This window comes from Nerophis ophidion, linkage group LG13, assembly GCF_033978795.1.
Source record: "Nerophis ophidion isolate RoL-2023_Sa linkage group LG13, RoL_Noph_v1.0, whole genome shotgun sequence".
NCBI lineage: Eukaryota > Metazoa > Chordata > Actinopteri > Syngnathiformes > Syngnathidae > Nerophis > Nerophis ophidion.
In genome coordinates, this window is record NC_084623.1 from 51093324 (window position 1) to 51103978 (window position 10655).

Below are 10655 nucleotides of genomic sequence, written 5' to 3' on the forward strand. Positions count from 1 at the left end.
ACACAGAAAGTTCCGGAATAGCTAAAGGTCGCTACTTAAACGCTAGCCGGACTATTGTGGCGCAGTCGCTTCTTGACATTTTCCCAGACAACACTCAACAACAGCCACATTTATATTTTAAATATGCCGAGAGGAAGCAGAAGCCGAACATCGATGATGGCTCCTCCAGCCAGGTAACGTATAACGTTGCCGACTAATATAAAAAAAGACATTGTGACAAGACAGCGTGTCCTTTTTAGCCCAGCATGATGGTGACTGCACTCGCAACAATGCTAAAGAAATACAACCTTCAAACTATAATATACCACTTTTATGGGGATGTGTATATGTTTTTAAACTACGATGATTCATATTTGTAACAAATTGGGTTGAACTAAAACAATTGTGTAACCAAGGTCATAGTGTGCTGACCACCATCACGTGACAACAACGTGTTTAATTTCATAACAAACATTAACCTGGCTTTACCAGTTTTTAACAGGACATTTAAATGCAGTCTAACTTTTTTTTTTGTAGTGCCTTTCCAACTGGACTGTTAATGTACTAATTCATTTTCAGTCCTAAAAGAATTACCTCATAATAGGGCTGGGCAATATTGCTTTTTTTTTTAAATATCGCGATATTTGTAGGCTAGGGCTGGGCGATATGACAAAAAATGTTATCACGATATAAGTGTTTCATATCAGTCGATATCGATAGTTATCGATAAAAAAACTAACTATTCTAAATAAAGACCAGGAGAAAAAAGGCTGAATTTAAATATTTATTTTAAATTTAACCTTTAGAACGAGGTCAGCATTAAGAAAAACAGTCAAATAAATGAAAATACTGGTCGATGTGCAAATATTGACATTAAATAAATGCTTACCCAGACTTGTCAACTATGCTGAGCGGTAGCATGTCCTTCGCTAATTGATACACCACTGCATCCCTTATTTCTTTATAATGTTTTGAATTTTTGTCGTAAGCGGTAGAAAATGGATGGATGGATGGCACTGCTGCCGACACTACCTCTCCATGGTGGTCTGTTGTTGCCGCTTCGGTGCTGTTCCACTTGCACCGGCTGATGTTGTGGCTGTTTGCTGCTGTACTCCAGCGGGTGAGAGCGGCTCAGGTGGTAAAATAAGTTTGTCGTGTTCCCAGACTTGGTCAGTACTACGACCTTGCACAGTTTGCAGACAGTATTAGTCTGATTCGTATCGGACTTAAACAATCCAAAATACTGCCAAACTGGTGACGTGACGTTTCTTTTTTTATTTACAATCTCATCTCGTGCTGCCGCACTCATATTCCCGTTTCGTTGATTTACGTGGGCCCCGACTTAAACAAGTTGAAAAACTTATTGGGTTGTTACCATTTAGTGGTCAATTGTACGGAATATGTACTGAACTGTGCAATCTACTAATAAAAGTATCAATCAATCGTTGCTTTTTTTTTTCCCCTGTTAGCATTTTCCAGAATGCCTTGCGGTTCAGGCTCGGCCGTGATAGGTCGAGAGGCTAAACCTTCCTTTGCCTACACCCCCCAGAATGCCGTGCGGGTCCGGCTGTGCGTTTATTACTATTTTCTTCTAACAGAACTCAGTGAAATTATCGAACGTTCTATCGACCCCATTTTCTATTGATATTGATCACATGTCTATTGCGATATATATCGTTATCGTTTTATTGCCCAGCCCTATTGTAGGCCATATCGCGATGTACGATATATATTGTGATATTTTGCCTTGGCCTTGAATGAACACTTGAAGCATATAATCACAGCAGTATGATGATTATGTGTATACATTAGGGGTGTAACGGTACACAAAAATTTCGGTTCGGTACGTACCTCAGTTTATAGGTCACAGTTCGGTTCATTTTCGGTACAGTAAGAAAACAACAAAATATAAATTTTTGGTTATTTATTTACCAAATTTGTAAACAATGACTTTACCCTTTTAAGATTGGGACACAATAATAATTCTGCCCACATTAATCAACAATAAACTGCCTCAACGTGTTGCTCGGATTAAATAAAATGACAAAATTTTCTTCTACATATAAAAAGTGCAACATTAAACAGCTTCAAGTCAACTCATCATGCTTCATCTATTACAGCATTTGGGAACCCTGTAGTTGATTTTTATTATGTAAATGTTATATTTGTATCAACATGTGATAGCAGGGACCCTGCCATTCAAAACTAGGCTGCTACATTACTAATGATTAGTGTAACTACAGCTGAAAAGATAGTACAGTAGCAATAGGAGAGACTATTCATCCCTGAACACCCTGGAGTTCATGTAGGCTTTATGATGCACTTACATTATTATATACACTATCACAGACAGAAACTCTTCATTTAAGTGCTGCTTCAACACACCTCAATCAACACTGTCCGTAACACACGCACACACCGCAGAATGAACTAATCTTAGTCTAAAAGATAATTAGCCTTCACCTTAAGCCAGGACTGTACCGAACTGAAAACACCGTAATGAAACGGTTCAATACAAATACACGTACCGTTACACCCCGAGATTTCATTAAAACATTCTTTTCTATACTGCATTCATATATTCTACTTTTAAACTTTCATGCAGAGAGGGAAATCACAACTAAGTCAATTGACCAAAAGTGTATTTATTAAAGTTATTAAGCAATGGCACAAACATTCAAGTCATTTCCAAAACAAAGTGCAATATTGTCAGACATTTTAAGTGTCAAATTAAAATGAGCTGCATAATAGGAAATCAAATAGTATTCGTCCTTCACTATGTGGTAGGTTACGACAAACGTTATGACATTCTCTTCATTCTCTAGCGAGTGACGATGGAAACCCCGCTGTTTTTATTGGGAATTAAGTCTTCCTTCGTTTGTTACCAGATCCGCACCTTCATTCTCTCGTACGGCTACGTTAGCAGCTAACGTAGCCCAGTCTACTACCTCTCTGCTCTGCGAGGGCATATACGTATGTGACGTATGACGTGACAGTATGTGACGTATGTAAGAATGTGTGCCTGCTCTTGTCTGAGAAGGAAATCTCTCCAATCCACTTTATTTATATAGCACATTTAAACAAGAACGTTTCCAAAGTGCTGCACAGCCATGTTAAAAACAACATTATGCTCCACCAATGACAATAAATAAATAAATATAAAACCAATATAAAAATGAATATGATTAAAAACAATTTTAAAGGGTAAAAGCAATTAAAACCGTAAAATAGAAATCACAATGTATAGAAAAACACAGAGGACAGAGGACCACACAACTCACATAGTGTTAAAGCCAAAGAATAAAAGTGGGTTTTAAGATGAGACTTAAAACACTCCACTGTGGAAGCAGTTTGAACATGGAGGGGCAGAGTGTTCCAGAGCTTAGGGCCGACCACAGAGAAGGCCCTGTCTCGTAATGCCCGCAGCTAAAAGCAACTGCGTGAGAACGTATACTCGAATATCACGATATAGTCATTTTCTATATCGCACAGAGACAAACCCGCGATATGTCGTGTATTATCGATATATCACCCAGACGTACCTCATAATATAAATATATCATCCCATCCATCCATTTTCTACCGCTTATTCCCTTTTGGGGTCGCGGGGGGCGCTGGCGCCTATCTCAGCTACAATCGGGCAATAAGTGAATATTATAAACAGCACTTCTGATTTACTGTAAACACCACCCCATATCTTTACCCCCTTTACTGTATTTGTTTAAACGTTACGGGATCATTTGTTTACAAGTTGTCTTTTCCTTGAGACAGTCAAATTCAGACAAGTTGATCAAAAAATAACAGCACAGGCCAAAAGTTTGGACACACATTCTCTTCATTAAATGCGTTTTCTTTTCTAGATTAGTTTCTTCAAAATAGCCACCCTTTGCTCTGATTACTGTTTTGCACACTCTTGGAATTCTCTCAATGAGCTTAAAGAGGTTGTCAAGTGAAATGGTTTTCACTTAACAGGTTTGCTTCAAGTAGGGCTGGGCGATATATTCGATATATCGAGGTAGGGCTGGGCGATATGGCCTTTTTTCAATTTCGCAATATTTTTAGGCCATATCGCGATAGATGATATATATCTCTGTGTTTTGCCTTAGCCTTAAATGAACACTTGATACATATAATCACAGCAGTATGATGATTCTATGTGTCTATATTAAAACATTCTTGTTCATACTGCATTAATATATGCTCATTTTAAACTTTCATGTAGGGAAGTTAATCACAATTACCGTATATCAATTTACCAAAACTATATTTATTAAAGTTATTAGCAGGTGAATTTTCAAATGATGCTACATTTTGGCAGTAACGCTACTTTTGGTAGCAACGCTTGTGCCCCACACTTGACAAATTAAAGTTGTCTATTCGACATATTCCCGCTTGAAGCCAAACCACCACCAGACGATAGACCCCGTGCTGTTTTTCTTGGGAATTAATTCTTCCTTCATTTGTTACCATATTCGCACCTTCTTTCTCTCTTATTACCACTTGACTGGGATGAGAATCAGCACCTCCGAGTCCGCTAGCATCACAGCTAATGTTAGCTGCGCTGCTACCTCTCTGCTGGGCCAGGGCGTATACGTATGTGACGTGTGTAAGTTTGTGCGCTCGCTGTCTGTGAGGAGACACAAGAAGGAGTGGTAAGAGCCTGTAGTGTAATGCCCACAGCTAAAAACAACTGCGTGAGAAGGTATACTCTAATATTACGATAAAGTCATTTTCTATATCGCACAGAGACAAACCCGCGATATATCGCGTCTATCCATATATCGCCCAGCCCTTTATCGAGGGTTTGTAGGTATGGTGTTCTTGGAATGCAACTCAGTATTCTTCTTCCTCCAAACACGACGAGTTGATTTTATACCAAGAAGTTCTATTTTGGTTTCATCTGACCACATGACATCCTCCTAATCCTCTGCTGTATCATCCATGTATCCATTTTGGTATAAACTCAACTTGTCGTGTTTGGAGGAAGAAGAATACTGAGTTGCATCCCAAGAACACCAAACCTACTGTGAAGCATGGGGGTGGAAACATCATGCTTTGGGGCTGTTTTTCTGCTACGGGGACAGGATGATTGATCCGTGTTAAGGAAATAATTAATGGGGCCGTGTATTGTGAGATTTTGAGCCAAAACCTCCTTCCATCAGTGAGAGCTTTGAATGGTTGAACCAATACTTATTTTCCACCATAATTTACAAATAAATTCTTTAAAATTCCTACAATGTGAATTCCTGGATTTTTTTTTTCACATTCTGTCTCTCACAGTTGAAGTGTACCTATGATGAAAATTACAGACCTCTGTCATCATTTTAAGTGGTAGGACTTGCACAATCGCTGGCTGACTAAATACTTTTTTGCCCCACTGTATCTCTTGTGCGACTGCCATCTACTAGTCACACTTATAATTACACCATGTACCGAATAAAATTGCTTGATGGTCGGTAAGCACAACCAGAATTATTCCGTACATTAGGCGCACCGGGTCCATTTTTGAGAAAATGAAAGGATTTTAAGTGCGCCTTATAGTCCCAAAAATATGGTAGATAAATGTATAATTTTATTAGATTTCAAGTTTATTAAATTATCTATTATTACACCCCTAAATTTGGTTTCTTCTACCCTTTCAATGTCTATTCCATCTATTTGCGTTTGACTTTCTCTTCTACTGTTACCCAATAGCATTATGTTTGTTTTATTGATTATTAAGATTGCAATTTAATCCTCTGAAAATGTCTCCACAGGCGTGCACCAGCTCCACCGCCACCACCACGTCCTTCTCATGCACCTGTGCCCATGCAGGCTCCCCCATCTGCTTTGGCTGCTCCAGCTGCAGCACCCAAGCAGCCTGGTATGTTTGCCCAGATGGCGACTACAGCTGCCGGGGTAGCGGTAGGCTCTGCGGTCGGGCACACCCTTGGCCACGCGATGACCGGGGCTTTCGGCGGCGGTGGGAATTCCGAGCCCGCGCGTCCGGATGTCACATACCAGGTTAATAACCATCACTATAAGCAGTCCTTAAGTTGAACACCACTGCAAACTAGAGATCGACCGATAATGGGCGCCGATATTGGGAATTTTGATGTAAATCCTTATTGGCCCTTGTTTCCGATACAATATATATTTGTGATACCAGAATTTAGGATATAAACAAATATTTAGTGAAGTAGAAGGTATTGACCACTGCTCAAACACCAGCATGAGAAAAGATACCTTTTTTTTTTTTTTAGAACCACATTTCATTTAAGTTGACAAATTACTGTCATCATCAATAATCCTCCCCAAATATGTTTTAATATCTGACATGGCATTTATTTAAATTTTTGTGGGAAATCTTCTCCGGCCCTTCCTCTCCTTGCAGTGCTGATCGCTTGCAGTACGTCAACACTTCCAATTTTTGCCAGGAAATCCTATTTTTGTCTTTTCATGGTGTCTTACCAGTTCCGTTTTGAGTTTTTTTGTGCTATTGCTGCGATCAACAAGCTTCCATCCACAACACTGGCAGCGTGGCCTCATTAAAGGAGCACCACGGTTTCATGTCCCGTGATTCAATCAAATGACGCAACAGAGATGGATGGACATTAGGGAGACAGAAAAAAATATATTTTTACCCAAGAGCCATAGTATCATTAAACAGGCACTGAGTGAGCACAATATGTCCATCACGTCCTCATGTGTAATGTTTAAATGTTTTCTATTTTTTTGGACTAAAATGTGCAATAATGTTATATGTATGTGTGTATGTATATTCATATGCATGCAGATATGCATCTGTGTGGATGTATATACATATACATAGATACATCTGTCATCTCTATCTTTTTTTTACTATTTATACTACCATATTGTATATGCACCTTAGGAGGATCTGCTCCAATTTTGTTGTTCTTTGAACCTGTTCATTGCAATAAAACTATTCTATTCTATATTTCCGCCAAAAATTCAAACATGGTGTAAACAAATGGACTTATTATATAAGCATATAAGATCAGGCAGCAGCTCACACATTCTCATCATTTCTGTATCATCCAGGAAGAAAGGATGTCAACCAACTTAAAAAATGTTTCAACGACAATACGTAAAGGAGACCCAAATTGTTTATATACAACGCAGGCCAAAAGTTTGGACACATCTTCTCATTCAATGATTTTTTTTTTTTTTTTCATGACTATTTATTTACATTGTAGATTGTTACTGAAGGCATCAAAACTATGAATGAACAAATGTGGAGTTATGTACTTGACAAAAAAAGGTGAAATAACTGAAAATATGTTTTATATTCCGGTTTCTTCAAAATAGCCACCCTTTGCTATGATTACTGTTCTGCACACTCTTGGCATTCTCTCGATGAGTTTCAAGAATGCCAAGAGTGTGCAACACAGTAATCAGTGCAAAGGGTGGCTAGAAACTAGAATATAAAACATGTTTTCAGTTATTTCACCGTTGTGAGAGTCTTTGCTCATGGAGGGTTCTCCTGAGTTCGATAGAGCTTTGTGAGCCCCGGCAGTCTGGTGTAACAAGTCTTTTATTTTCATACAGCAGTATGGTTTGCTTCCCAGCAAAATGTCTCTCCGACTTTTTAGTCCGGCGTGTCTCTGCTTTTCCCTCCCTCGGTCTAAAGCGTCTGCTCACCCGCAACTCCAACTCCAACACGTGTCTCGTCCTGGCTGCTGCTAATAAGGGCGACAGGTGATCAGATTATCAACCCCAGCTGGGCAATCTACTCACCTGCCGCTGGCTCCGAGGCCGGGCCATACACACTCCATTCCTGCAGGAGGCACGCCGATCACACCCTCCTCCACAACCATTTAAGTACATAACTCCACATGTGTTCATTCATAGTTTTGATGCCTTCAGTGACAGTCTACAATGTAAATAGTCATGAAAATAAACAAAACCTATTGAATGAGAAAGTGTGTCCAAACTTTTGGCCTGTATTGTACATGTAAGCAATATTGCATGGTTCCTCACGATGACACCTTACAATTAAATCCATAAACTTCTAAAAAATTAAGTAGATGAAGTATTGTGTTGAAGAGAAATTCCATATTTTTACTGATTTTTCCCAGCAGATTTCCCATATTTTGAAATGCAAATGTCGATGCTCCTCTTAGACAGTCGTAATAAAGCTGCTTGTGAAATTCCATAATGTTTTTGGGCTAAATGAATCCCAACATTAGCGCCGCATAAAACATTCTGTCGCTACTGGTCTGACATGTTCTTAAAAATAATGTCCAGCTTTTTACTGACATCTACTAATCATGTTTAAATAACTTTCACCGCTCTAAATATCAGTTATCGGCCTCCTTGACTGCTAATAATCGGTATCGACCCTTAAAAAAAAAAAAAACTTATCGGTTCGATCTCTACTGCAAACTCCAATATTATTTTTGGAAATGATATCACAGATGAATGTATATCGTCTTCTATCCTGTTTGTATGTCAGGAGCCCTACCAGGCGCAACCACAGCAGCAGCAACAACAGCAGCAGGCCTGTTCCTATGAGCTCAGGCAGTTCATTGAGTGCGCTCAGTCCCAGAGCGATCTCAAACTCTGCGAAGGTTTCAGCGAGGTTCTCAAAGAGTGCAAGTTTGCAAACAGTAAGTATGCAATCACATGTTTAGATTTGCATAGGAAAAAAAGGGCTTCTTTAGAAGTGTTTAGTAAGGAAGTGTATATTTGTATAAGCATGTAATAGGTTACAATTAGGAATGTACCGACGAGTATTGGACGATTTTCATGAAAAAGTACATGATTGCCATTGCCAATGTATGCCTTTTAATGCTGATTACAAACGCAGATTCAGATCTTGGTTATTTTTAGTCCCCGGCTGGCAAGGTGGCATCTTATAATCCGTTTTTCCATCCATCCATTTCCTACCGCATGTCCCTTTCGGGGTCGCGAGGGGTGCTGCAGCCTATCTCAGCTGCATTATCTGTCTCCATATTAGGGCTGCATGAGTTTGATTTAAAAAAAAAAAAAAAATGCAATTTCTCTCTCCAAAATTGCAATTTTTATGTTTTTTTACACACAACTGCCTGCGGGCAGCATGGTGGTAGAGGGGTTAGTGTGTCTGTCTCACAATACGAAGGTCCTGAGTTCAATCCTGGGCTCGGGATCTTTCTGTGTGGAGTTTGCATGTCTTCCCCGTGACTGCGTGGGTTCCCTCCGTAAACTCCGGCTTCCTTCCACCTCCAAAGACATGCACCTGGGGATAGGTTGATTGACAACACTAAATTGGCCCTAGTGTTTGAATGTGAGTGTGAATGTTGTCTGTCTATCTGTGTTGGCCCTGCGATGAGGTGGCGACTTGTCCAGGGGTTACCCCGCCTTCTGCCCAATTGTAGCTCAGATAGGCTGCAGCGACCCCAAAGGGAATAAGCGGTAGAAAATGAATGGATGGATGGCATACAACTGCAAACATAAGGAGTAAAGGAAGAAGCTATGTTACTTTTAAGACTGTCAATCAACATATTTGTGTCACGTTACAACAGTTTGCACTAAAGTCCTTTCAAAATGTTTGGCTTTATGCAGACAGGCTTTAGAGCTTTTGTCTACAACATGCTCTTAAACTGAATAAATAACTGGTAAAAACTATACACTGTTTATAATGTAATGTAATCATAATATATGATAATAATGGAAGTAACTAGATATAAAGTTTTTATTTCTCATTACTGTAGAATTGTTTATCTTTGTGATGTATTTTGAAGGCAAACAACTTTATTTTAAATACATAAACAAAAAAATAAATCAAATGAAGTCATCTCTGTAAGCAAAAATGTAACTTCAATATATAGTGGACATCTTAAAGTGCACTTTTTTCCCCAGATGGAAAAACTAGATCAGAAGTCTTTTGTTTGTTGCCATTGCTGCTTGTTTATCCATGTTGATGGGCGTATATTGCCCATCCAGTTTAAAGATAAAATATTACCCCAACAGGACTTTTGGCTTTGTAATCATATTTTTTGCCCCATCATTTTTGTTACTTTGCGGAATTTCTCGCCGGCAAGTCACAAGGCTCTCGGTCTGTGCTTTCTGTGGAGAGGTTCTGCACCCACCGACTAGACGAAAATTGTGAATGACTGACAAAAGGTTCAATAAACGCGCTGAGAGCGGCGCACAGAGTGAGACGTCTTTCTCAGAACAAACGCTAGGCTCAACAATTCTGATTGGCTAATGTTGGTGATCGTTAATTCTCACAAATGTACAACTTGAACTTCAAGAGGTTTCTCTACATGTGGCTTTAATAACCCATCATACATTACTGAAAGGTTGTAAAGTATGTTTATTTATTTTCTTTCTTTATTTCGATTCAAATTAAATCTTTTCTCTACAGGTATGTCTTGAATCAGATCCAGATGCCCTGAAATGGATTGCCAGATGACAACATGATCTAATCAATAACAGAACAAAAAGTGAAATTTAATTATAACAGTTGATCATTATCAGACAGAATCCATACTTCCACGCATTAGGAGAGTGTTTGTAATCCTGAATGTTTATATCTTACAGTATCGTGTTTTTTGAGTGGATGTTTTGTTGTATTTCATTAGCTCCAGTGCTTCATGGGATTGCGCTGAAAAAACGGCATTCTTAGATCATAATTACTTGACCAAGCACCTGTAATGGTTTTAGAACAATAAAGCGCTTGAAAAATCTCA

At 39.0% G+C, this 10655-nt stretch overlaps 1 protein-coding gene across 1 annotated transcript; it reads left to right on the plus strand.

Annotated features, from left to right (window-relative positions):
- chchd2 (coiled-coil-helix-coiled-coil-helix domain containing 2) lies at positions 1–10655 on the plus strand. Its single transcript, XM_061919164.1, has 4 exons — positions 1–173; positions 5736–5982; positions 8438–8591; positions 10331–10655. Exons 1-4 carry the CDS (start codon positions 124–126, stop codon positions 10339–10341), a joined length of 462 nt encoding a protein of 153 aa, XP_061775148.1. The 5' UTR covers positions 1–123; the 3' UTR covers positions 10342–10655.